The sequence below is a fragment of the Phodopus roborovskii genome, unplaced genomic scaffold (genome assembly GCF_943737965.1).
Source record: "Phodopus roborovskii unplaced genomic scaffold, PHOROB, whole genome shotgun sequence".
Classification (NCBI taxonomy): Eukaryota; Metazoa; Chordata; class Mammalia; order Rodentia; family Cricetidae; genus Phodopus; species Phodopus roborovskii.
The window spans coordinates 27,459,371-27,487,306 of NW_026126482.1; the positions used below are offsets into that span (position 1 = coordinate 27,459,371).

At 44.5% G+C, this 27,936-nt stretch overlaps 2 protein-coding genes across 2 annotated transcripts in view; both read left to right on the forward strand.

The window, feature by feature from the left end:
* The first annotated feature begins 243 nt into the window (after nucleotides 1–243).
* LOC127229099 (serpin B6) overlaps nucleotides 244–27,936 on the forward strand; it is a 48,009-nt gene continuing 20,316 nt past the window's right edge. Inside the window, exon 1 of the mRNA XM_051194105.1 lies at nucleotides 244–362. The gene's annotated coding sequence lies outside the window, so the exon portion shown is untranslated. The remainder of the gene's footprint in view (nucleotides 363–27,936) is intronic.
* On the forward strand, nucleotides 468–16,352 carry LOC127229357 (serpin B6). The gene is made up of 7 exons (XM_051194475.1): nucleotides 468–621; nucleotides 5,872–6,046; nucleotides 7,255–7,407; nucleotides 8,539–8,656; nucleotides 11,898–12,040; nucleotides 15,389–15,544; nucleotides 15,837–16,352. Exons 1-7 carry the CDS (start codon nucleotides 569–571, stop codon nucleotides 16,236–16,238), a joined length of 1,200 nt encoding a protein of 399 aa, XP_051050432.1. The 5' UTR covers nucleotides 468–568; the 3' UTR covers nucleotides 16,239–16,352.

A 27,936-nucleotide genomic window follows, 5' to 3' on the forward strand; every position in this document is an offset into this window, starting at 1 on the left:
GCCACTAAAGCTGTCATTCTACAAAGGCACACTAAACCATACAAAGACTCCAGCCTGAGTTTGACATCACTGCATTCCTATAGCCTGGAGCTAGCCAAAGCATCAAGAAAGTACCAGAAAGATCAGCTGCACACTCCCCTGTAGGGAGGCCTGGAGCCAGCAGATGGGCTAGGTTGTAGGGTCCTCAGGGGGCTCACCTGACTCTGTGCTGGCGCCTTGTCTAAGGACAGTGGCCCAGGGCCAGGCTCCAGACTCCGCCTGCTTCCTCCGCCCCTAAGGTATTTGAGGCCCAGGGCGGGTGTGGCCGGCACCTTCTCCTCTGTGCTCTGCTCGCTGTCGGTCAGGAAACTTGAGAGTTCTGGGTAAGTTCTACAGTGGGGTGGCTGTGGTGCGCGGGAGGGTGTAGCGTGTGGCCAGAGTCTTGGCCTAGCTCGGGTTCCTGCTGCTGCTCAGCGGCCTCAGCAGCTGGTGACGCAGCTGGGTTAGTAGCCTTGTGGTCCTGGCCCTCTGGTGACATTGCCGCCCACCCAGATCCTCCAGCGTCCCTAGAGGAGGCGGCTGGCACGGGATGGGGCGGACCCGGAGCCGGCCTGGCTGCAGCGCAGGGATCCCGGGCTACAGGTGACCACATGAGTCCCTCGGTCACGGGTGATTCTGGAGACACCGGAGACACAGGCTGGTGACGCAGTGAGACGGGCGTTGGGATCTAGGGTGGGGGTGGGGTGGGGATGGCGGTTCAGAGAGGCCAAAGGCTGGGTGCTCCCGCCCTGCTTTCCTGCCCAGAGTTCCTGGGTCTCCCAGGGGCGGGGCCCAGGCTGTGCTGGGAAGTTCTGACAAATCCTCAGTATGGTGGAGGATTTGGAACATAGATACTTAGGGGAAACCATTCCAGATCTTTGATATTTTCCCTCCATTAAACTCACGCCAGAAAAAAATTGTTGGGAGATTTGATGTCTGTAGGGCTAGGAGGAAGGACATGAGCAAAGTTTTGACAGGGTTTCTGTGCCAGATAAAATTGGCATGCGAATTAGTTTTTTCCTCCTTCTTGTTTTGTTGATGGACCCAGAGCCTTGTTCTGCTGAGCAAGTGCTCTACCACCAAGACAAGGGCCGGTAACTCCTCCTCTATTGCTTCGATTTGTTTCGAGAGTCAGAAGTATGGGAACCTAACATTTATGTGGTGTCAGGAAGCTGGGTGTGAGGGAAAGCTGAGTGAGGTTTGGCACTCAGTGTTTTTTGGCCTACTTGCTAGGCAATTGCTGTGTTAGGACTCCTCCGGAGGCTGCCCATTTCCTTCCTCCAGCAGTGTAGGACATGGGTGTGTGGTCTGATGTGTCAGGTAACCTTGAGAAACTGTGTGATCAGGGATTAACTTTATAGTGCTGGGGCACATGAATGACCCCACACTTATCAGTATACATGGGGAGTGTCCCAGTGTTTCGTGGCTGCCCCGAGGGATTGTATCCACTATAACTTGTGTCATCACAGAAGATGGTGCATTTGGGTCACTTGTGGCTCAATACGCCAAGTTTATATGGTTCCTCCATACCTTCAGGTCTCCCCCATACTATCACCATACATGAATTTCACATGAAGTCGACATGAAATAGCAAATAGAAGTCAAAATCTGACAGAAAGCGTTGTTAGAGAACTGAAATGTGTTGCTGCACACCTTTAATCCCGGTACTCAGGAGGTTGAGGCAGGGGGATAAGAGTTTGAGGCCAGCCTGGGCTGTATGGACGTATATAGACCTTTTTTGTTTCCCTGTTTTCTAAACAGTAGACCAGTATATGGTAACAGGGACCATTTATCTAGCATTTACATTGTGCTGGGTATTTACTCGTCTCCAGGCCAAAGTACAATAGGAGCATGTTCATAGTTCAAATATTACGTTATTTTACATAAGTAAATGGAGCACTTGAGGATTTTGGCATCTTCAGATACAGACAGATATCCTTCAGCTACCCAAGAATGACTGTATTGAAAATTGTGTTAGGACATTTCCTGGCCAAAGCACCTTTAAATTGGTTTAGTGAGCTACACCTAACTTGTGTCAATAGCAGTAGACTGAATTAGAGTAAGCAACAGCTATGTTCCCCCATTACTCCCATATCTGGCAAGAAGAACTTGCAAGGATGTGCTATAGGATCGCATGGAACACCTGCCCTCTGAGCCCCAGTTTGCTGGACCTGGGATTCAGCCAAGTACTCAGTCTTTGCAGCCTGTCATCAGTGTGCTGGACCACTGTGCTGGGGAAAGGGAACAGATGTCTGACCCCATGGCTTAGCTTAGTTTCTGTTCTCAGCCAGCCATCCCTCAAAGGGCCATAGAAATGCTATGGACTTGGAGAAGGTTGATGATGATTTTCTAGAGACAATACTTAGGAACACCAAGAGTTACCGTCTTGATTAGGTCACTGTCTTGGCCAGGCCTCTGAGGAACTATCCTGATTATATCAACTGGGATTTGAAGCCCTACCATAAAAGTGGGCAGCTCAATTTTCCAGGCCATATAAACAGTAGAAAGCTAGCTGAATCACAAGCATTCATCTCTCCCCGAACTCTGGATGTATGAGAAGCAATGAACCTAAGGAAACTCTCACTGAAGTTGCTTTTGTATTTTATCACAGCAACACATGTTAGGGAAGTCCTGGATGAGGTCAGTTCAAGAGTTTTAGCATCTGACAGATGGGTGATGCAGAAAGAGAGAGAGAGAGAGCACAGAATCAGTGTATGAGAAATGAGCAGTACCTTCAAAACTGTTTCCAGACTGAAGGGGAAATTCTCTTGAATTACTAGTTTGAAAATTTCCTCCAAGAGCCCAGCAAAATGCATGAGTAGAGCTCAGAGAGGGACACACAGTTGGGTGTTTCTGAATATCAGAAATAAGACTAAGTTCATAAGCTTTCAGAGTAGAGGTTTGAAAGGGGGGTGGTAGGTGGATCTGGGGCCAGTATATCATCATGCCTTCAAACAGAAAAAACTGGTAGCTGGGAAGCAGTGATTCCGTAACTGAAAAAACTAGATGTAAAGACACATGTAACCTTTTATAGACCCTGTCAAACTCAGTGACATGGAAAAAGAATACATTTCAGATGTTCAAGAAACCAGGGTAGCTGTATTCTTTCTTAGAAAGTAGTTGGACACTATGCTGTATCAAAATAAGGGACGAAATAACAAAACAAGAATATGTTTGGGCCCACTTATGCAAAGAGGCATGAGCTATATAGTAGTAGTCACAGAGTCCTGTCACAAACATGCTCGCTAAACACTAGTTGATATGAAACATGCATATAATGAAAGAGAAGAGTAGTATGTTTGAGTGTGGATATGATTGCTTCCAAGTGCCAGTGGGTCTCAGAAGAGTCGAATGCAGGAGAACTTCAATGGCGATCTAAGGCCCATGGGGCCTTAAAGGAGGCATCTATCCCATCTTGTCAACTGGTGTACCCAGCCATAGCAGCAGGATTTTCTTTGTGTGTATGTGTGTGTGCACGCAGGCTTACTTATGTTGTGTAGGTGTGTAGATACACATGCATCTTGGCTTCATGTGGAAGTCAGAGACCAACCTCAGATAGGAGTCCATGCCTTTCACTTTGCTGAGATAGGGTCTCATAGTTTTGCCTCTGCATTTGCTAGACTTCTGACTTGTGATCTTTCAGACATTCTGTTGTTTTCCTATCTCATCTCACAGGATTTGGATTGTAGATATGTGCCACCTTGTCTGTCCTTACATGGGTGCCACGGCTTCAAACTCAAGTCCTCACACTTGCATGGCAGGCACTCTGTCCACTGAGCCATCTCCCCAGCTCAGTGGCTTTGTTTCCCATCAGCATCAATACTCATCTGTTCTCCAGGCATTCAGAGTTAGTACTTTACAAATCCTCTCCTGAAAAGAAACTTAGGAGAGGATGGAAGAGTGAGTGCAGCATAGTATCCTCTTGTTGCCCTAAAGCCAGGATGTTGAGACCAACAGCTCAGTGTCAAATAACCAATACACAGAGATTCTCACTAGCCATATAGGACAGTTTTGTGCACCAGGAAGACAAAAATACCAGTTAATTTGATTTTTTTTTTAAGTAAAAAGTCTCGAGTCCGCGAATAAATTTAACTGAGGTAAATAAGATGACTTAAAAGGCACAAAAGAATTCAGCAGTGTTTACACTTCTTTTAGGAATAGTAAATATTAAAGTTCCCGGTCAAATGGAATAGTTCAAGAGGCCTGAAAAAAAATATTGGATTAGGACCAAATTACTTGGTACAACTTGAAACTCACATAGAGGAAAACTCCAGTAATAATATTACAGAGAGATGCCATGGAAGGAAGGAAGAAACCTGGTGTTTGGATGGTGGAAGCCCAAAGTTATTTTAGCTAGCTGGGGTGAGTGTCTGGTGTTAAGGCACAGTGGGATGGCAGGGTGACCTTGAACAAGGTCTTATGCGTGCTGAGGATGCTCCCTGAAGATGAACTCAATCCCTGGAAGCCCCTAAAGTAAGCCTGGTCATGTCAGATCTCTCTTGGTCTCTGAAGGTTCTATGTGGTAACCCCTGCTGTGCCTTGGGTTGTTACACAGTCACAACCGGTTTGCATTCCTTTGGAATTCTCAGTTAAAATCTCTGGTCCTGATTCCCCCTCACCTCCCCACCCCATCCTTTCTGTTTCCTTTTGCATCAGGGCCACTATTGAAATAGAGCTTTCTTCCATAGCTTCCTGGGGGCCGTGATTACAGGTGTCATGGCTAGCCACAGTCCCTTGTTCTAAGTTAACAGTTTTCTGAATTAATTTCTTTTATAAGGCTGTGTGTGAGTATTACATTTAGTGACCATTTGAACAATGCAAGATGAAAAGTTTCTACACCCCAATAAGCCTCTCCACCAACGGAGCAATCCAGATCAAACCAAATTAGACAAAGCCCACATTTAATGGATACAATGCTCCAGGATGGCCTTCCAGCCCCCCCCCCCAAGAGAGAAGTGAAAGGGAGACTGGGAAAAACCCACCAGTCTGGTTGGGGGGGGCAGTTTAAATACCCTGTGGGAGTGATCTTCAGCATTTCTGGGGTTGGGGTCATCATTGCATTTCTGAGATGCAGCAGGGTTTGGAGGGAGATGGGGGAGGGGGACTTGGGTGGAACCTCTACCATAGCATCCCAGACTCTTTGGGTGTATGAATGTCAGGGCTGGGGCAAAACTTCCACCATAACATCTCAGTGACTAAGGTGAAGCTTCCACCTTAACACAAGGTACTTCATCTCAGGGTGCATTACTGCATAACCCTTACTGCAGTCTCTTAGTGGGGAAGGAACTTTCCCAGGTCCCCAGGTTTGGGACCTGGGTGTCTTTGGGTTCTCTGTGCAGCTGACCACAGCTATAGCTGTAAAGCTGAGCAATGTGTTCTGTTCTCATCAACTGGGTACCCTTCCCTTAGCCTCTTACTCCCCCTTCCCATGCCCTGAGTTCCCAGTCACTGCTCAGGGGAGCTGATGGGCAATCTTAGAACTGTTGTACTGCCTAACTGGGGAAAAGGAATCTGACAACTGTGTGTGGATGATGTCAGAGCACAGGCCCTGCTCGCAGCCTGCACTGATGCATTTGTGGACTTCCTGGCTGGTGGGTCCTTACCTGCCTCTTGTCCTCTGAGCGATTCCTTCCGGTTCCCCATGTATTGATTTCTGCACATGAGAAACACAAGGCACAGGCCTGAGTTAGCCCCAGCAGGGCAATATCGCTGTCTGCATGTGACCTTCATTTTCCAGGCTGTGTTATTCCCTTTGTTCATTGAGCCAGGGTACCACATTGTGAGTGAGAGTGAAGATGCAGCCTACACATCAGCCTGCATTTATGTGATACTGATTTTACTTCCTCATTCCAGGCCCGCTATCATGGATCCTCTTCGGGAAGCAAATGGCACCTTTGCCTTAAACCTTTTGAAAATACTGGGTGAAGACAGCTCAAAGAATGTATTTTTCTCACCTGTGAGCATCTCCTCAGCCCTGGCCATGGTCTTCATGGGGGCAAAGGGCAACACTGCAAGCCAGATGGCTCAGGTAACCCGCACCATTTCATAACAGATAAACACCACAAATTGTCCTCCACATTGGTGTCCTCAAAAACATATCCGTCTTGAGGAACAAATGGGGATGGAATGATAGAGGGGCATGGTTGTAGAGTTGAGAGGAAGGATGCACTGTTCCTGTTAGAACCCCATCACTGATTCATTGGTGCTCATAGTGTGTATGTGAGGCTTAGCTTGAATAAAACCCCTGAAGGGTGGTACCACGGTCCCCTGTGACACCCACTGTCTTCTCTCTGTCCCTAATGAACCTCGGCTTTTCCATGGATAAGGAACACTAGAATGGGGTCAGGCTAGGCTGGAAGACCAGGGACATATCCATGAGGGTTCTTCTTGGACATAGTGCTTTAGCTGCAGAGGTATATGAACGGCAGAGACAGCTATCCCAGCACAAGATGGGGAGACTACCTTGGGCTATGATTTTGTATTCCTTGTTAACTTTTGGCACTAGTTTTTGTTTTTATAAGACACACTGCTTGTTGATTTCTCAGCCTGACTCCTTTTTTTTTTTTTTTTTTAGTTCCAAGCTATTATAGCTACTGATAGGCAGTTTACCTGTTTCCTTTGGGAGTCCCTGATGTCATTCATGTAGCCTTTTCAGAGGCTCAGGAGGTCTATGGAATTGTATCTAAGCTCTGGCACTAGGTGTTCACTGTTGGCCGGGATCTTTCTTCTCTTTCAAGTGGCCTTATGTGGTGACAGTTACTCCAGGATTTCCATGTGGTGTTCGATTTCCTTCCACCATGGTGTTTAGGAGAAAGCACAAATGTGTCAGCTGCCGAGCCTTTTAAAAACTGGGCCTAGAACAGGGTCACTCTCCTGCATTCTGTTGGGCAGACAGTGCTGGAGCCAGGGCAGACCCAGAGCAGGGAAGAGACAGCATGAACTGGGGTCAGAACTGGCTGCACTTGAGTCAGGGCAGGTCTGGTTGGCAGCCATGCTTGAAGGCAGAGCATAGTTAGTGAGCATGAAGAGCTGGGTTTTTGAAGGGCCATTTCTGCTCAGACTGGGGCTCATGGTACCAGAGAGGACCCGGGAGAGGGAATGGTGTAACACTTTCCCCTTTAATTATGTGGCTCTTTGAGCAACAAGGATCTCTAAGGTGTGAGGATGGGTTTAGTGTTGACTGAGTTCCCATAGCCGAGCCTGCTGAAGTTGTGCTGTAATCTGTTCTGATTTCAGGCACTGTCTTTGGATAAATGCATCGGCAATGGCGGTGGAGATGTCCACCAGGGCTTCCAGTCACTTCTCAGTGAAGTGAACAAGACTGGCACCCAGTACTTGCTCAGAACAGCCAATAAGCTCTTCGGGGAAAAGACTTGTGATCTTTTAGCAGTAAGTATCATGTGGCTGAGGATTCACCCTACTCCCCTGTCTGCTAATGTGGTTTTGTATTGATGTACATGCTTAGGAGCCACATGTGAATATATTCTTTTTGTTTTGTTTTGCTTTGTTTGTTTCTCAAAAACATGTTTTCTCCATGTAGCAGCCATGGCTGCCCTAGAACTCACTCTGTACACCAGACTGGGTGAAAACTCACAGAGATACACTTACTTGCCTCTGCCTCCCGAGTGCTGGGACTAAAGGCGTGTGCCACCACCGCCTAACTGTGAGTATATTCTTATTGTACAGAATATCTAAGCAAGAGCCATCCTCTACCTCTTTTCCTTCACAAATAAGGGCTTTTTAATACACAGTGATGTGTGTGTTCTGCACATACAGAAATTTAGTCGGTGAGAATTTTCCCTGTGTGATACCATCGCGTGTATTTTTTTTTTGTATGTTTCTTTCATTCTTTGAATCTCAGTATCGGATGACTCTGTCTCATTATTATTATTATTGCTGTTATTGGTGTGAGAGATGCCCGCAGCTCTCCCGCTGACACAGCCCAAGCACTGTAGTATTATTAGCCACCATCTGATAGTACTGAACATAGACCTATGGTGACACAGTGAACCACTTGCGTGTAGCTGGCAGCGTGGGCCATTACCAACAGTGAGTTACTGCTTTGGATTCATGCCCATGGGCTTGGTATGAAAGCATGAAGACCCAAGTAGTTCTGTTAGTGTGGTAGAAGGTGCAGCCCATACAATACAGAGGTGTCATAGCTCTTGTGGGGTTACCCCTCACTCTGTCCATGTAGTGGACTATCAGAGTGACAGCGGTGTAATACTGTACCCGAGGGTCTCCCCAGTTACCTCCTTGAGCCTCAGTTATAAGGAGATAGCTATTATTCATCATGCTTTTTAGTGGTACTCAGACAAACCACTATCTTATCTCATTAATAAACTAAAGTTAAAGAAAGCTGTAAACATGAAGGCTGGATTTTACACTCTTTCCATATATTTGTTTGCAAATCACATGTGTACACCATTACATTTTGATTTTCTATTTTTGTGCATCAAGGAAGGAGGCTGTTGGTGCTAATCACATTCATGGCTTTGTAATCATGTTGCTCTGTCTCAGCCTTTTAAAGATTCCTGCCGTAAGTTCTACGAAGCAGAGTTGGAGCAGCTGGACTTTAAGAATGATACAGAGCAGTCCCGACAACACATCAACACCTGGGTCGCCAAAAAGACAGAAGGTGAACGCAGCATCCTTCTGTTCCATTTTTTTTTTTTTCAGAGCTGGGATTTGAATCCAGGGCCCTGAGCATTCTGAGCAGGACCTCCCCAATCACCCCAACTATACTCCAGCCCATTAAGGAGTCAGCCCATTTCCCCATCCCCCATGTTATATTTGTTCATTTGTTTGTTTATTGTGTGTTTGTGTATATTTGTGCACATGTGAAGTCAGGAAACTCACAGGATTTGTTTTTTTTTTTTTTTTTCTACAACTGGGTCCTAGGGATTCTACTCAGTTCTTTAGGTTTGTTAGTAAGACTCTTTATCTGCCAGCCATCTATCTCTTCATATACTAGGCAAAGTATTCTAATGTTGACCTGCATCTTTAGCCCTAAATCAGAAGTCAGAACTCTTTGTGTGTGTGGGGGGGGGTCTTGTTTTGTTTTGTTTTGTTTTTGTTTTTTGTTTTTCATTCAAACCAGGGTTTCTCCTTGTATCCCTGACTTCCTGAAACTCACTCTGTAGACCAGGCTGGCTTTGAACTCGGGGATCCTCCTGTCTCTGTCTCCTGAGTGCTGGCATTAAAGATGTGGGCCACCATGCCCAACACCTAAATCAGAGTTCTAAAACTGCCCATCACAACTCCTTTTTGCGTGAGAAATTTTTATGTGACCCTATACAGTCTACAAAGCAGGTATACATTTAGATAATAAATCTACAGAAATATGTTTTAAAAGTTTATTGATATAGGTATAATTTTGTCATAATTAAAGATGGAGTCAAAATTACATACTAATGAGGTAGAAGATATAATAAAACTTATAAAAAATATTTAAGTGCATATACCTCTCTACATGTGTGTACATCCTATGTTTGCAGAGTACAGAGACTGCCAGAGCCTCTGGAACTGGAGTTACAGGCAGTTGGGAGCCACCTGATGTGGGTGCTATATGAAATTTTAACCATTTAGCATCTCATCATTTCCCCAAAGATGTAATAATTTGACACGTATGTACTGAGAATGAGAGTATGAAAATCGGGAAAGTATTTTCCACAATGAAGCCATTCTGTCTCTGTAAGAGCAGAAAACTTTGTATGTAGACCACAAATGCCGCATTCCTGACATGATTTTAAATATGAGCTGAGATGTTTTCACACAGTATATGTTGGCATGAGTGTACAGGATAGCACAATGGCATGCACTGTACAAAGTGCTTGTATATGTTCAGGACCAAGGCCACTGTGAAGGGGTGTGAAGCATGATGGGAGTTGCTGCCATAAGCACCTTGGGTTCATCACACATTTGAGTTTTGATGAAGTTTTGGCTATTGCATGTTCAGAAAGCTGTAACGATTGGCAGTTTTTTTTTTTTTTTTTTTCTGCTAGCCCCACAGTCAGGCAGTAAGATCACAATCTGCAGCTTAGAAGCCTTTGCTCTAAAAAATGCAAATTTTTGAAGCTGTTTCTAAAATATTGTCAGTCTCTGACACTTTGCCTAGCCTTTTCCTGTTGCTTTTTATCTTATTTATTTATTTATTTATTTATTTATTCGTTTATTTATTTATTTATTTTTGAGGCAAGGTTTCTCTGTGTTGCTTTGGAGGCTGTCCTGGAACTACCTCTGTAGACCAGGCTGGCCTCGAACTCACAGAGATCTGCCTTCCTTTGGGATTAAAGGTGTGTACCACCAATGCTGGGATATTTTTACTTTTTAAAGATAGTAGCTCACTATGTAGCCCTGGTTGACTTTCATCCTATTATATAGACTGGGTTGTCTTCAAACTCAGCCTGGCAGTGGTAGGATTAAATGTTGGTCATTACATCTGGCCTTCCCCAGCTTTTAACAGTGTGTCTGTGATGTCTCCCAATATTTGATACACCTATTTGAAAACCGACCAATCTGCTGTCTCTCCCATCCTTGGTGCCTCCCTCCCACTGTTCCTCCCTCCATTTCATCTACTCCCCCCCAAAGGTTTTTTTTTAATATAAAGAATACAGAATGCTTTCATCCTAGGTCTACAGCTCTTTCCTCCCTGGGGGTGATGCTCCAATTCTGTAATTATCTAGCATGGTCGCAGGTGCTGGATCCAACCCCCACTTACCTGTGGTTGTGAGATTGCTTTATACTAGAAGGTCCATTTTAGAACTGCTCTTCTACTTTCAATTGATTTTTAAGCTGTTAAATATACATATTGACAAGTTTCTATATAATTTTCAGTGTGCATTCCATAATGTTCAGGTCAAGGTAAATATATCTATACTTCAAATATTTTTAAAATTTGAATTTGCAATCAGTCTATTTTAAAACAGCCTAAAGTTGCTTTCTTAAAGTTGTAGGCACTAGTTGTCTCTTTCCAGCACAAGTGTTGCTTTTAAATTCCAACTGTATGTTTAACATCAACTTATGTGTTTATTTGAATGATGAAGTTTTTCTTACTAGAACCTTTTGGGCTTATTTTTCTTCTTTCTAAAGCTTTTACAGAATTGGCTTTAGTGCTGGATAGATCGCTTAGCAGTTGAGAACACAAGCTGGTTTTGCAAAGGAGCTGAATTGGTTCTCAGAATCCAGAACAACTTCCTATAATTTCAGTTCCAGGGGATCTAACACTTTGGGCCTCTGTAGACATCAGCACACATGTGGACAGAAACACACACACACACACACACGCACACACACCCCAAAACATTAATTAAAAATAAATCCTAGAAAAAAAAAGGTGTCTTTTTGTTGATGTCAGGGTTGTTGCTTTACGGACAATGTCCTTCTATTTTGAGAGAAAGTGAAATCTTTTATCCATGCTCCTGACCAGAGCAGAAGGGGATGATGCCCTTTACATATGAGCCCTTCATGTGTATCAGCCAACTCTGTTAGCTGATAGGATCTTGTCTTTGTTATTGTTCTATTGCTGTGAAGAGACACCACAACCAAGGCAACTCTTATAAAAGAAAGCCAAATTGGGGACTTGCTTACAGTTTTAGAAGGTTTAGTTCATGATCATGGCAGGAAACAGATGGGCAAGTTGCTGGAGCAGTAACTGAGAGTTTTACATCCTGGTCCACAGGCTGTGGGCAGAAGGAGAGACTGGGCCTGCTGTGGACTTTTGAAATCGCAAAGACCGCCCCCAACAACACACCTCCTCCAACAAGGCCATACCTACTAATCCTTTCCAAACAGTTCCATTAACTGGAAACCAAGCATTCAAATATATGAGCCTATGGAATCCAGTCTCAGCCAACCTCCATGCCTTTTTATTCTTTCAGATAAAATAAAGGAGTTGCTGTCTCCAGGTATAGTGAATTCAGACACTCTTCTAGTCCTGGTGAATGCTGTCTACTTCAAAGGAAACTGGGAGAAACAGTTTAACAAACAGAACACCCAGGAGATGCCTTTCAAAGTCAACAAGGTAACAATGCACTGCAGTAACAGAGGCAGCTCCTGGGCACGGTCCCCTTGTGCTCTGAAACACAAGGAGAAGGCTTCCTGTAGCCAGTGCCTCTCCTGTCTCTGGGAGGCTCAGCAGCCAGGACTCGCTCTCAGCCTTGAGTCCTTTCTCTACCCCTTTGCTTGTCTACAGGGTTTCAGGCCTGGCCCTGCTTCTGTCACTCTGCTTCTGTCATGGCGTCACTGGCAGCTGTTGAGGCCAAACCTGAAGGCAGAGCTCTGCAGTGTACTTTGAACAGTCTGTCATATAACTTTGGAGATAAGAAAGTCTAAACTCCAGATGTGGTGTGTGAGGCTCTTGTGGCTCTGAATGCAGCCCATTCCTCGGATTCCCTACAGTGGTGTCCTTTTCTTTCTTCTCAGTGTCCTCCCCCGCTGTCCTGAGGGTCACAACTGCAGCTGCTGGCCACAAACCTTACAGTGGGAAACTAACCTTCCCCACCCTGCTGTAGAAGCAGCAGAGGCAGACAGCTGTCTAATGAGAACTGGCTTATGGCCGGTGCTCTGTAAACACTTAATGTCTTGGTTTGATGGGAGAAGCTCAGGTTTTGCTTATAGACAAACACACACATGTTTGTGTATGGGATAGACTTTACATTCGACCTCCTTCTGGTTGGAGCTTGTCATTTGCTGGTGGCCCAGTGTTTTGTTTGTTTGTTTGTTTTTGTTTTGTTTTGTTTTGTTTTGGGTAACCATGTCTACTCGGTCTCTCCCTCCCTCCCTCTCTCCCCCTCTCTCCCTCCTCTCCATACACTCCTAGGTTGACAAAAACAAATTACATCACAGTCTGGATCCTTACCCAGACCTTAGATCTACCAGGCAAACTTGAATTTGAACCTCAGGTTTCTATTTTAAGATTTATTCTTAAATAAACGGTTCTTTTATATCCTAATTAAAGTATTTCTGTCTTTGAAATCAGTTGTTGACAAGAGGTATGTTAGGACTCCCTTCACCTGCAAGCAATAGAAACCCTAGATGACTATAGTTGAACTTACAAGCCCACCACCCACTAGGAGGGCAGCCTAAGGCTCCCTGTATGGGATGATGCTCTTGGGAACTGGCTCTCCTTTGCATGGAGCCTTTTTCCTCATTCTCATACCAGGGCTTTGACCCCGACTCAGCAGTCCAGAGGGAAGGGCATAGGGCTGAGAGCAACCTCCTTCTAAAACCTTTCCCATTCTATATAAGTGGAGCTACTTACTGTGAGTCCTGCTAAGGGCAGCAACTAGAGTCATTATCTTTTTCCCTTGTCTCTTCAGTCAACACAGACTGGTCTGTGGCTCAATCCATTGTTGACTATAATCCATAGATGTTGTCATATCTCCAAAGGCACACAATTCTCTGTTGGTTTGGATTTGTATTTAAATTATGAGCAGCACTCCTGCTCACTAGCTTGCCATTAATATCATCTTCAAATGTTACATAAGGGCTTACCGTGCAGCAGGCATTAACTGGTTGAGTGTATCTGCCCTCATGAAGCTTTGTTTTCCTGGAGGAGAGAAAATTGAGATCAGCATAGGTAAGAAGACAGTGGTTGGTGGGAGGGCTCCAGAGACACACAGTGGAGGTGACAGAATGCTGTGCTTGGGCGTGGTTACAGAGGAGCACTACCGTGGAAACGTTCACTGGGAAGATGGTATGTGAGCAGACACCAGGTCGCAAGAGGAATGCTCCAGGTCTGAGGACCAGTTGGTTGGACAGAAAGGACTTAATTTCGTTAAGCACAAAACTACAAATAGCCATGTGACTATAGTAGACCACAGAGAGAGTGATGGGGGTAGGATAGGAAGCAGGGCAGGCTCTTTTTTTGTATCCAGGGTGTTTTAACGACTTCAACCACACATAAAGGTATATGTACAGCCACAGTGGTGTGGTCTGACTTACACTGTGCTGGGACCTATGGCTGCCCTGCTGAGATCAGTGACAAGGAGGTCATCACTGTATCCCTGGGCTGATTGCAGTGGAGGCTTAAAAACAAAGTCAGATTTAGGTTAGATTTCAAAGGGGCAGACAATACAGTTTGGTAACGAGTCAAATGCAGGGTATGAGAAAGTGACAGGAGTCAGGACATGAATTGGGTTTGGCAACTGGAAGGATGACATCACTGTCAACCAGGACAAGTAAGAGTTGCAGGCAGAGTAGCTGCTATACAAAGGAACATCAGGGGTCAAATATAAATATATAACTTCAGAATTCAGGGAGAAGTTCAAGCTAGAACAGTGAATTTGGGAATTATGTCCAAAGTCATGAGAACAAATGAGACCCCCCCCCAATAGAACAGAATTGTTGGCCCAGGACATCCCAGGTGTTTGGCGCCTGGGTCAGTCAGCTTTCTGATACTAAAGTGTGGAGATAGCAAACTTAATAACTTTGACTCAGTATTAGAGGTTTAAGTCTGTGATGAGATGAACCCATTGTCTTGGGTCCTGTTTTGAGGGTACTGGAATAGAATACTAGGGGCAGGTATTGGAGTAAAATGCTCCACTCCAAGGCCAGGAAATAAAAATAAAAGAAAAAGTCCAGGGTCCCACAATCTTTGTCAAGGGCACATCCCAATGACATAAACACCCCCCTCTAGCCTCCGCCTCTTAGAATTCTACCCCTATGCCAGGAATGATGGCATGCACCTTTAATCACAGCACTTGGGAGGCAGAAGCAGGTAGCTGCCTGGTTTGTGTGGCAACTTTTAGGCCAACTAGAGCCATATATGGAGACTGTCTCAAACAAACAAGATCCCACCTCATCCCAGTGTAGCACACCTGGGGACCAGTCCCTGAAAAAGGGGACTTTTGCAGGCATGTAAGTTCTAAGCAAGTGTTTGAGAGGCTAATGAAGTATTATAGAAATGCTTCTGAGGCTGGAGAGCTGGCTCAGCAACTAGAAACACATGTTCTTGAAGAGGGCAAGAGTTGAAATCCAGCACCCAGCAGTGTCTCATAACCATCCATAATTCCAGTTCAGTGGGGTTTGACCCTCTTCTGTAATATGCAGGAACTAAATGCACACAGTCATGTGGCACACATAGATACATTCAGGCCAAAAACTCATACAATATAATGATGATGATGATGATGATGGCCAAAAACTCATACAATATAATGATGATGATGATGATGATGCTGCCAGGTGTTGGTGGCACATGCCTTTAATCCCAGAACTCGGGAGGCAGAGGCAGGCAGATCTCTGTGAGTTTGAGACCAGACTGGTCTACAAGAGCTAGTTCCAGGACACTAACTGGCTTCCTTGATTGGATCTGCCCAATGTGTCACTTGTGTCTTCTTTTAGCTTAATATTTATCCACCCTTCACAGAATGAGGAGAAACCTGTGCAAATGATGTTTAAGGAGTCTACCTTTAAGATGACCTATATTGGAGAGATATTCACCAAGATTCTGTTGCTTCCCTACGTCGGCAATGAGCTGAACATGATCATCATGCTTCCAGATGAGCACGTTGACTTGAGAATGGTAAGGATCAGGAGACTTTCATGGAGCTGTGAGAGAGAAGGAGTAACATCTGAGTTTCTGCAGGGGCAGCCTTCCTAGGCTCCCATGATCATTTTTGTTTTCCATTCATTATGAGGCTGGGATGGAACCCAGGGACCAGAGCATGCTCAACAAACACTCACCACCAAGCTGCACCCTAGCCCCTGCCAGCTGCCATGTTACCCTATAATCACACTTCCCTCAGTAGAGTCTCCCCATGGTCTCAAGTGCCCTGTGTGACAACATTGACCAGAAGTCTTGAACTCTCTTCTAGGTGGAAAAGGAATTAACTTATGAGAAATTCATAGAGTGGACGAGTCCGGACAAGATGGATGAAACAAAGATGCAGGTTTTCCTCCCACGATTTAAACTGGAGGAGAATTATGACATGAAGGGAGTCCTGTGCAAGCTGGGCATGACTGATGCCTTTGAGGCCAGGGCAGACTTTTCTGGCATATCTTCCAAGCAAGGCTTGTTTCTGTCCAAGGTCATTCACAAGTCCTTTGTGGAGGTCAACGAGGAGGGCACAGAGGCTGCAGCTGCCACAGCTGTCACTATTATGTTGAGGTGCGCAATGTATGTCCCCTGCTTCTGTGCTGATCACCCCTTCCTTTTCTTCATTCAGCATATCAAGACCAATGGGATTCTGTTCTGTGGCCGGTTCTCCTCTCCCTGAGGAGAGTGTGTTCTGTCAGTCTTTTACCCAGTCTCTATGGTTTGCCTGTGACCCAAGTGACCTTATCCATAAGTGCAGTGACATTTCTTAAATAAAGTGCTTTCTAGCATCCCACCTTTAGAATTGAATGTCTGTCTGTCTCCTGGGAGGGCTTTTTCTATGATCTGAAATTGCATTTCTGGGGTTTGAGGTGTTGTTGGCTACAGAGCTCATCCCTGCCGGAGGACCCCAAGGCTTCCAACACAGGCAACCATGTGTCCCCTGTGGCATGAGAAGAGAAGCAGATCTTCAGTATCCTCTCTTGGTAGCATTGGGATCTTATAAACACCAGGTGATTCTGATTAGTGACAAATAGAAAGGTGACAGGTTTCTGCAGCTGTGCTCATCACTTGCTGAAAACACAATAGAAGCACTCAGCAGGGTGGGAACAAACTGAAGGGGGCATGGTCTATGTGAAACAGTCATGTTGGGATTCTAAGGGATGGACTGCAGCCAGTATCTCTTCTGACTTCACTGATTCTGCCCACATACTGCCAAGCTGCAGTGACAAAGTGGGTAACATTAAGAGATGTGGACTCTGGGAGTTGCTATGAGGAAAGGGAGATGAAAGCTTGCTGCTTTTGATGCTCACCCTTTGTCGGTGTCCAATTGCTATAGCAAAAACCTCTGAGACTGGAAAGCTGAGCATGATGGTACAGGCAAGCAGTTCCAACACATGAGGTATCAGTGAAAGAATCGGCTATTAAAGCCATCTGGGGTTTACTGGAGTTTAATGACACAAATTAAATGGACCTAGAACCTGCCATCCAAAAACTAAAGAATCCACATTTCCCAGAAGCCCATGGAATGTTCTCTACAACATATCACATATTAGGACACGAAGCAAATCTCAACAAACTTAGAAAAACTGAAATAACATCTTCCAGCTACCTGAACACAGTGGAATAAAGCTGACTACCAATAGAAACGGCAGAAAGTACACAAACTCATGGAGACTAAATAACACATTATTGAATTGGTAATTGGGTCAAGGACAAAGTCTATAAGGAAATTAATAATTCTAGAATTGAATGAAAATGAAAATAAAACTTACCCAAATATATGGGACCCAAGACAATCATCAGAGGAAAAAGTTCACTATAGCACTAAGTACCTACATCAGAAAATTGAAAGATGGCAAATTAATAACTTATGATGCACCCAACATCCTTGGAAAAACAAGAAAAACAACATCTCAAACAGCATGGGAAGAGATAATCAAATTTAGGGATAAAATTAATGAAACAGAAACAAGCAAAAACAAAAAATACAAAGAATCAAGGAAATAGTAGGCTCTTCAAAATAATTAAGAAGATTGACAATCTTTTAGCCAAATTATCCAAAATGAGAAAAGCTCTAAATAAATACAATTGTGAATAAAAAGGGAGACAAACATGCCAATAGAGAAATTAGCATTCATAATTGCCCTGCCTTTCCAAACCCACTTATTCAGCAAAGGATACCATAATTCAAGTGAAGAGGCAGCCTGAAGAATAGAAAACAAACACACAACAAGAAAACATTACCAATTGTAATCTGGCAGTGTGCAGTGTTAGTATCTAGAATGTGTGAAGAAAAGGGGAAAACATAAATATCAAGAAAACAAATAACCCAATTAAAAATTGGTACATGGAGCTAGAGTTCTCAGAAGAATAAATGTAAAAAACTAAGACACTTTTTGTTTAAATGTTCAACATTCTCTGCTGTTAAGAAAATGCAAATTAAAACTGCTTTGAGATGTCATCTTACCCCAGTCGGAATGGCTAAGACCAAAACACAAAACAAAGCAAAACACCACAAAACAAATGGTGCTGTAGACGTGGGAAAGGGAGCACTATTCACACTGATGGGAGTGCAAACTGGTACAGGCAGTATGGAAATAAGTGTGACGTTTCTTCATAAAGCTAGAAATAAACATACTATATGATCTACATACTGCTTTTGGGCATAACTAAAAAAAAAAACTGTATCTTACTAGATACATACTTCTCATCCATGCTCACTGCTACTGTCTATCCTAGATGTCTACCAACAGATGAATGTCTAATAAAGTATGTGGTACAGTTAGTTCTACAATGGAATATTATTCATCTGATAATGATAATGGAATTAACATTAAGAAACTTGTTTGGATGGAGAAGGATATAATCATTTGGAGTGAGATAACCTTAATACAGAAAAACAAACGATGCTTGTCCTCTCTTCCATGTGGATGCTAAATTTGACTCTTTGGATATGTGCATTTAAGATGAAGTTCTCATAGATGTCAGGAAAGTGGTAATGGACCATGGGGGAGCCCTTTAAGGTGGGGAGGGAAATGGTGTTAAGAGGAAATGAGACATAGTGGCTTAGAAATGATGGGGTGGTGTGGAGAATGGGAGGGCAGGATAGAGGAGGGAATGTAGGGAGGAAGAGCTAACGCTCTTCCCACTTCCTGCTGAGGCACTTTTAGCAACAGATAATAATGGCTACTAAATAATGTGGTCCAAAAATTTCTTCCTTGCTTTGGTAATCATTTCTCCCTACTTAATGTCTGCCTTCCTTGTGTCTTAGCTGTATCAGATTCGAGGATAAATGCCTAGAGCAGTGGTTCTCCACCTTACTAATGCTGTGGCCTTTTATTACAGTTCCTCATGTTGTGCTGACCCCCCCAACCATAAAAGTATTTTCTTTGTTACTTCATAACTGTAGTTTTTATACAATTGTGAATTGTAATGTAAATATCTGCTTTCTGATGGTCTTAGGTAACCCCTGTGAAAGGTTATTTTGACCCCCAAATGGGACTCAGTGAGCTGCACCAGTGTGGTTAGAACTGCAGAGATGTTTAATAAATGTTATTATGGATTGAAAACCAAGAACATATTTGACAGTTTGGTCTTTTTTAACAGCCTGTGTATTACCTTCCTCAGTATGTAACATTCTTGTGATCTAAAATGAAGCTATTTAATGGATTAACTTCAATGAGATCTATAGCAATCTTATTAAAATCCATCTTTACTTTGCCTCCCCCACAATGTCCTCTAAAATCAAAACTTCAAATCTTACTGACATCCCCTTTATTGATACATGTTTCATCATCAACTCTTCTGTTTGCTCTCTATCTTCTTCCCTTAATCATTTCCAACTAAAATGATTTTAAAACTTCCTAACATACACTTATAGGTATTTTTTAAAATAGTCACCCTGACTCTTATATACATAGACAGGTGCCTCTTCACTCTGCATGCTGTAGAAATATCTTGTTTATACCCTAACAAACAAATCTTGCCTGAAGATCAGAGGGCAGAGCTAGCCACTAGTTAACCATAGAGGTCTGGAGGTTAGATGCTAGTCAATACCCATTACCCCCTGGGTCTCGTCTACCTTCCTTTCCTGTAAAAGCATTCCTCTATGTCATTTGGATATAATCAAAAAGCCTAGAAATTTAACATCAGACTGACCACATCATAATGCCTGTGATTCTCTCCAGCTAACAAACTTCCAGGTGCTATGGAATCTCACTGAAGAAATGAGTTTACATCAGACAAGGTTTGGTGGTCTGCTCACCACACATTTCCTGTCTCCTGCTGGGGAATCAGAGTCTGGCAACAGACTCTGAAATGCCTCCCTCAGAGCATTGTGTGAACGAGACCCTGAATCTGCTGATGGGCTCAGTAGTTACAGCACTGGCAGCTCTTTGGGAGGACCCAGGGGGTTCAAGTCCTTTGACCTCCGCAGGCACCAGGCAGCATGTGTCACACAGACATACAGGTGAAACATCCATACACATACATGTAGTGGGATATTCACTTTGTCTCCTTCTGTGGCACTGACCATGCCCATTGGGGGGGTGGAGCCAGGGGTGGAAGTGACCTGTGGAACTAGGTCTGAGGAGGAGCTGGGGAACGCTCTCTTGCTGGTGGATGCTGAGAGGAGAGCTTCTGGTGGAACTTGCTGGTGTTCATCTGTCTAGGTTGTAAGTTATTTCTCCCTGAATAAACATCTATTCGGCCTATTTTTTTTATCCTGATCCTTATTTAACCGTAATACATACACATAAAATTAAATTAAAAAAAGAAGAGACAGTGGCCTGTGAACTTAATTCCTATCTTCTGGAGTCTCTTTCTTAGACCACATTGCAATGTTTCCTGAGGCTTCTCAGGACCAAATCAATTCCTTTGCCTCATAGAACCCCCAAACCATGATGCCCTTGATGTACTTACAGCAGCCCTTGCACTTGGAGTAGCATACTTTGTTCATGTAAATCAACAAAAAAAAATCTAACATGCTTTAAGAGGGTGTGGCAATGCCGCGTACAAGAAATGAACTTGACTCATACAAAAGAGTCCCGGCCTTTCCCGTTCTAATCTAATAATTCTGAACAAAGGCTGTCCTCTTTATTTATTGAATAACACAGTAAATATGGTAATGAAAAGTACTGAGGAACTTTGGTCTTAATTGATCCTTTGTAAGAGCCTCAGAAGGGGGTTTGGGCCCTGTGACCTGTGACTGACTGTATAGCGCACAAAGCCAGAATTGGTCTATCAATGAATCTCTACCTAAGAGTTGTTTTCAGCATTTTATTTTATTTTAGGACAGGGTCTTGTTTTCAATACCTCAATGCTTCCAGTAAGTGACATAGATCTGGTCAGCCCATTGTATGCACAATCACTGTTTGGAATTGGGTACAAACGGGTCATAAAGGAGAATTAGGGAGCATGGTACAATTGAGGCTGTGCACTCATCTGAGCTTTTGGAGTTAGTTGATCACTTTGGAAGTCCAAAGTGTAGTAAGAATGAGTATAGTGTTTATCTTAGAAGTCATTTAATTCTGAACAAGTTGGATGTTCAGTGAGTAAACAGAATAAGCACATAGGTACAAATGGTTGCAGAGCTCATGATTCATGTGGTTACAGGTTGGGTGAAAGCTGGATTTGTAAAGGCAAGCTTCAAACACCATTTCTCAGGAAAACCATTTCTATGAGAGGATACAAGGGCTTGGAATCTCTGGGAGGGCACAAGGGGTTAGGGGTTGGCTTTCCTGGACACTGTCCAGCCTGGCTCTATTCACAGGTCTATGTCTTCTTTGCTTCCTTAATCTTTCAATGTGATTGGTATCTACTACACTGCAGGCCATTAAGCTCCAGGTGGTTTTAGGAATATCACCCATTACCATCAGCTTCAGTGCCTCCCTCAAAACCCTGAATACATGTCATAGTGCTTCCCCTTTCCAAAATGCAGCTCAGACCTTCCATGTCTCCCCCCCCCCCATGACAGACTAACAATGTCAGTCAGGCCCCAACATCCCTTCTCAGCTTTGAAACAGGCTCCAAAGAAAGAAGACCTTGATGTAGTTTGATCTTGCTAATCTGTCAGGGGAAAACTGTGGAGACAAAAAGGTCATAAATAAAAGCACACCCCAGCCTTCAACAGTAAGAATATGATTGCTACAAGCCTGATCCAGTAACTTGGATGTCTTTTGCATCATGGGGTCCTCACCCAAGTGGCCAGGCTCAGGAAAGACAAATGATGCTGCACATGTATTACTTGTCAGGATAGTGATATGGATATTTCCTGTCTGTCCAGATATGACATCACACAAATGGCCCATGAACTAAGACCCCACTGATGTAAAAGGACTCCCTCAGGAGTGAGATTCTCTGTGAGAATTTTCTTTCTGTGTTTCTGTTTCTTCTGTAATACATATCTTTATTAAGTTTCATATCATTTCCAATCTGGTAAGTCATTTTATACCTGTGCTACTTTGTCTTGCCTGCTTTCAGGCAATTTCTTCATTCCTGCATAGTTCAGGAACCTGTGCTTAGAGACTGGTGCTCCCCACATTAGTTAACTTAAGACTTCCCCCAGCAGACATTCCCATAGGCCAACCCAGTGTAGATAATATTTCACTGAGTCTCTTGCCAACTGATTCTAGATTGTATCTAATTGGAAATGAAAACTAACCGATACATCAGGTTTTATGCAATGCTGAGGATCAAATCTGGGGCTTCCTGTGTGGAGACAAACACTCTACTCACTGAGAACCATTCCCAGATTAGTTTGTCTTATTTAGAAATGGCTATAAAAGTGTCCTAAGGTCCAGTGACAACAGCAAGGGCACCTACAGGGCTCTGCCAGTACAAACGAAACAAAAGTCAGTTACTACCACTTTGCCTGATAGTGCTACCTTGGCAGAGCTCAGGAGCTCCTAGAAATGGTCTGAGCATCATCACTAGCAGATAAGATGCCATGTGGTTAGGTTCTGTGCCTGCTGGGTCTTAATCAATGACAGCACTTATGTATCCTGACCTGGGGTGGTCAGTCTGCAAGCTCCCTCTCCCTGAACACAAGTCGTGGCTCCTCCTGGGGTTTCGAGCCTCTCGGGCCTGATCTTCCTCCAACCTGCTCCAATGCTAGGGGACCGATGCCAGGGGTCTTGGCTCTCTGTGCTCTTAGGCACTTTCTTGTGGAAACAGAATGAATGGATAATGCTACATCCTGCTAGGGAAGGAGGAAGAAAGAAAGAAGTTGTTGGGCTAAGAGCTAGCAGACTGCTTGCCTCAGGGTATGACAGGAGTCTCATGACTCTCTAAACCCAGCCTTCTCCTCCCCCGCCTCACTCTACACCAGAGCCCAGTGGTCAGTGATTTAACTAAGGATCCTCTCCTCTCACGATGCATAGTCTCAGCCCCTTAGCTAGCTTCTCAGACCCTGCCCCTGTCCTTATATAGCCTTGTCAGCTCTGGGCTCAACTCTCCTGAGCTTCTAACCCCAAACTTGGCTCCCTGACCCCAGCCCTGCAGTGTCCCAGGCTCTAGTTCAGGCTGGTATAGCCACAACCCCATTCCTCCACACTGAAGGAAGCTCCTTGTGGTCTTGGTGTGTAAGAACTTCTGCCCAGGGCTCAGCTATGAAGCCCTGGGATGAGGACTCCTGGGTCATGAGTTTCCTTCTGGCATGGAGGGTGGCTCTTCTAGACTCTGTCCATTCCCTAGGAGGAATGGACACTGCGGGAGTGGGCAGCAGCTGAGGGCCTGACATCCTCCTGAAGCACTGCACCTCTGGACAGATACCAGTGAGGCCCAGGAAGCGTCGGAGGGTCCCTCAGGGGCAGGCCCCTGGGACTGCACTCTGCAACTGGCGGCCTGACCATGTTATATCTCCATCTGTCTCAGTCCTTCCCTGCCTGCTCCTGAGGTCATCTTTGTGACCAACAGGTGGCTCAGCCCAGTAGTGTCTTCTCTGACTCCACCTCTGTTGAATAGTCACAATTGCCCTGCCTATATGCCTTCAGAACCTGCTGGGCAGGCCCAGCCTAGATTCTCCAGCTCATGGGCCTGTAGGCCAGCCACAGCGGGCTCACCCTGGTGCTCTAGGACGGTTCATAGGGAAGCTGACCTCCCTGCCCTGCCATTCATCACTCCAAAATCCACTCACACTTCTCCCTCCTCACTGTCCTCGAAGGAGACCAAACTGTCCCTCCCCATTCCTCTTCTGTTTGAAGGTCACCACACTCGGGACACCCACTTCTGTCCAACAGGGATTCTTCACGGCACCAAACTACTTAGGTCCTTATTTAGAACTCTTTCTTTTTGTCCTTAATAACTTATTCCTCTGGCCTTTTCTACTCAGCTTTTGGGCTGTTTCTCTCTATTCACCCTGTGTATTGGCATTCATGGGAACCTTTCCCTCCCTGGGAAAACCTCACTGAGGCCTGTGACTTCTAGCTGCATGTATTTGACAATCAAATTGACACTTGGCACCTAGACAGACCTCTCTTGAACTTCCCATGGATCCTCAACTTTTCTATGTCAGAATTAAAACAGAATCTGGATCTAGTGGCACTGGGTTGCTATCCCAGTTGTGTGGGAGGCTGAGGCAGGAGGAATTCAAGTTTGAATCCAGTCTGAGCTACAGACTAATTTCAAGACCAGACTAGGTAATTTAGTAAGACCTTGGACCTTGTCTCAAAGTAAAGGGTAAAAACTGGGTTGGGGCATATAGCTCAAGGATAGAGTGCTTTTGTAACATTCAGAAAATCCTATATTTAGTCCCCACAATCATGGGTTGTTGGGGCTGGTGATATGGCTAAGTAGGTAAAGTACTTGTCAGGCTAGCCTAGCGACCTGAGTTTGTTCCTTAAAACCCATTAAAGTGGAACTAAATTAGTTCCATAAAATTAACTCCACCTGTGGGTTGCCACACACCTTCACATACACACACCCACACCCACCCACCCACCCACCCCCCCCCCCACACACACACAGAGAGAGAGAGAGAGAGAGAGAGAGAGGGAGAGAGAGAGAGGAGAGAGAATAATAAACAAACAAACCATGCAAACCATGCTTCCTTTAAACTCATCTAACTTCTGCTTTCCCATCTTGCTTGTTGTCATAGTCACTCACCAGTTGGGCCAAATCAGCCATCCAGGTCTGCCCTGGCTCCAGCACTGTCTGCCCAACAGAATGCAGGAGAATGACCCGGGCCCATACTCAGGAGTCTATAAACCCACTGCCATGGCGTTATGAATATAAAACACTCCTGTGTCCAGGCTGAGTTGCCTTATATTTTATGATACACTAATAAGTTACAGGTTTCCTGGGGTGTACACACACTTCTACATTTCCCAGTCTGCAGGGCTGGAATATCCCCTCCTGTGTGTCTGTTTGGAGAGGAAGTCTGAGGAATGCTGCAGTGATAACCAGACAATAGAGCCTGTTCTACCCAGCTGCTTTCTCCCTGAGCTCAGCAAACAGTGTGAAGACCTCAATAAGTCTCTGTAGATAATCTCTACCAATGAGAAGACTGCCATGAAGATGCACACTCTCAGCGGCGGGCCTCTCAGCCTGTAGAATCACAAGTTAAATGCATCTCTTTATAAAATACGTGGTCTGAAGTACTTAGTGATAGCCAAAGAAAACAGGTGCAGACAAACACTGAGAAGGGAAGCATTGTACCTTCAAGTTCTCCGACACCCTTCCCAAGATGAACAGGACCATATATACATCTCACTACCCCCACTTTCCTTCTTAAATACCCTTCATGTGGGGTCCAAATGGGTTTTCAAGGGGATTCTTTAAAGATGACCATGGAATTTAACTATGGGGGTACATTTCAGTCCTCCAAGTGGCTGTAGGGCAAGCTCTAATTATAAGCCCTGTCTTCTAGAACGACCACCTGAAAGCTAGGGTGGTAGAGCCTGGCAGGGTGTGGTGTGCCTAGGTATCATCAGAGTCTGCCTGAAATTAGCCTCATAGCTCTCAAGCCCCACCCATCACATGCTTATTGCCACCTTTCCTGTTTTACTTTTACATATTTTGTATTTTGAATCTTACGAACTTTATTCACAGGGCCCTCATGAAGACCCTGTGGACAAACCCCCTAGGTGGCTCTTGGGGGCACTATCCTGGGGCTCCTTCTGCAGACTGCATAGCCTTTTTCAGCAATGATCTGGGATCTTAGGGCCAGGCTACTGGCTGCACTCTGCCTTGGTTGGCATGGCTGCCTCCTCATTTGCATTTTGAACCAGATCACCCATTGATGCTGGGGTGGATAAGAAGGCAAGCTTCTTTTGCTGTGGAAAAAGACACTGAAGCAGGTCAGGGAACCAGGGCACCCAGGAAGATGATCACTGAGAAAGAGTTCACAGTGCATGTTGGTTCCCAAAGTGCTGGGCACACACAGGTGGACCCCAGTTCGAAATGTCACAGTTTGGGATAGCTGGGGGATAGAGATGGATACTGGCTTAAGTCAAAGGGAAAATAACTGTAGAGGAGTTGACATGACAGAGATCTGCCTCTGTCACTCAGTCTTCATGGCTCTTCATGGAACGATGTCCAGAAAATGGTGCCGTTAGCTTGGTTCATTCAGGGCAAAGTTTCCATCTCTCCAAGGCCAATGGTCACCCATCTGACCCCTTTGTAATCTCATTCAGTGTCAGTGTTTTCAGCAACAATGGGGTGGTGATTCAGGCTGTAATCCCAGGGACTCAGGAGGCAAGAAAATCCAAAGTTGATGCCTGCCTGGATTACAGACAGATCTGTAAGTCAGCCTGGGTATCTTAGTGAGACCCAATCTCAAACTAAAAAGGAAAGTAAGAAGCATCAAGGGTACAGCTCAGGGGTGCAGCACTTTGCCTGGCATGTGCAGGGCTTTAGGCTCAATGCAAGTGTAGCGTAGTTGGATGGGAAAAAGCAAAAGAAGGAAATAAAAGTGGCCTTAAGTTCTTGAAAGTAACTTAGATAACTGTTACCCTGCTACAACCATGACCTGCATATCACATTACTGATGCTGTTCTAGGATGAATGTGTGCACTGAGCTGTTAGAGCCGCAGAACAAGGTCGCCTTGCTCAAGGCAAGTTTGGCTCAGAGGAAGATCACTGGCACCTCTGGACAGGATGAGAAAGAGGGAACCTCAAGTTGTGGCCGCAATCTGTTTTAGGCATCCTGGTGGCACCCAGGGGAGAGTCTCAGAGGAGTAATCCCCAGTGACTCATGTAACCCTTTCCTTCTTCTCACATTTGGTTTGAAATCAAACTCTGAGCCGGGCGTTGGTGGTGCACACCTTTAATGCCAGCACTAAGAGGCAGAGGCAGGAGGATCTCTGTGAGTTTGAGACCAGCTTGGTCTACAAGAACTAGTTCCAGGGTAGGCTCCAAAGCCACAGAGAAACCCTGTCTGAGGGAAAAAAAAAAAAGAATCAAAAGGGACAAGTAAGTGTGTGTGTGTGTGTGTGTGTGTGTGTGTGTGTGTGTGTGTGTGTGTGATGAAATGACCTAGACTCATTACATAGAAAAGACTGGCCTCCATGCTCATGAAAATTCTCCTTCATGCTCATGCATGCTGAGATTACAGCATGGGTCATCATTTTAGGTTTTCTTCCTTCTTTACAATTTAAGAACATGCCTTTTTTTCCCCCTGTCTGTACTCCCCATGTCTTTATGACTGAACCTTTTTTTTTTATGTACATTCCATTAGGATAGGGGAAAGTCTAAATTCAAAGGTAGTTATATAAAATAGAGAGAGCATTCTTTGACAGCAGCTAGACATACAGACCTTCAAAAAAAAAAAAAAAAAAAACATGTAAGTAGTCACACCTTAAATTCACAGGCCTCTCATGACGCAGGGCCTTAAGGCCTGAGGTCAGACACTTGGCAACACATTGCAGAACTGTTAATTTCTCAACACTAATCAACTATCCTGGATGACCAGCCTGCGCCCAAGGCAACATTCCTACAAGAGGGTTATATACATGCTTTCTAGACAGCCTCCTCCCAACACATTGACTTGGCGCTAAATAAAACCTGTCATTCTCTGGTCTCCCTCTCTCTCTCTGGAATGTTTGACTCTATGGACCATGGTAGAATCAAATCTTTTGTGGTTATACTCCATATCTTTTAAAAACTTGGCTGCCTGGTTATCTTTCATGAGAGTAAGGGAAAACATTTTGTTCATGTTCATAGTCCTGTAATATTTTCTGCTACATGCCTGATATGTCTTTCTGAAGTGATATATAACCCAACCTTCTTCATAGGTGAGTCAGCAGAAGTGACTGCTATCAGTCATTCCTTGGTGAAAACTGTTGGGTCACTTGACACGAAGAACTTGAAAGTTGAGGTTTTGCTATATGCTGTTCAAATAACTTGTCTGTTGTTGTTCATGGGGAAAAAACCATAGTGCA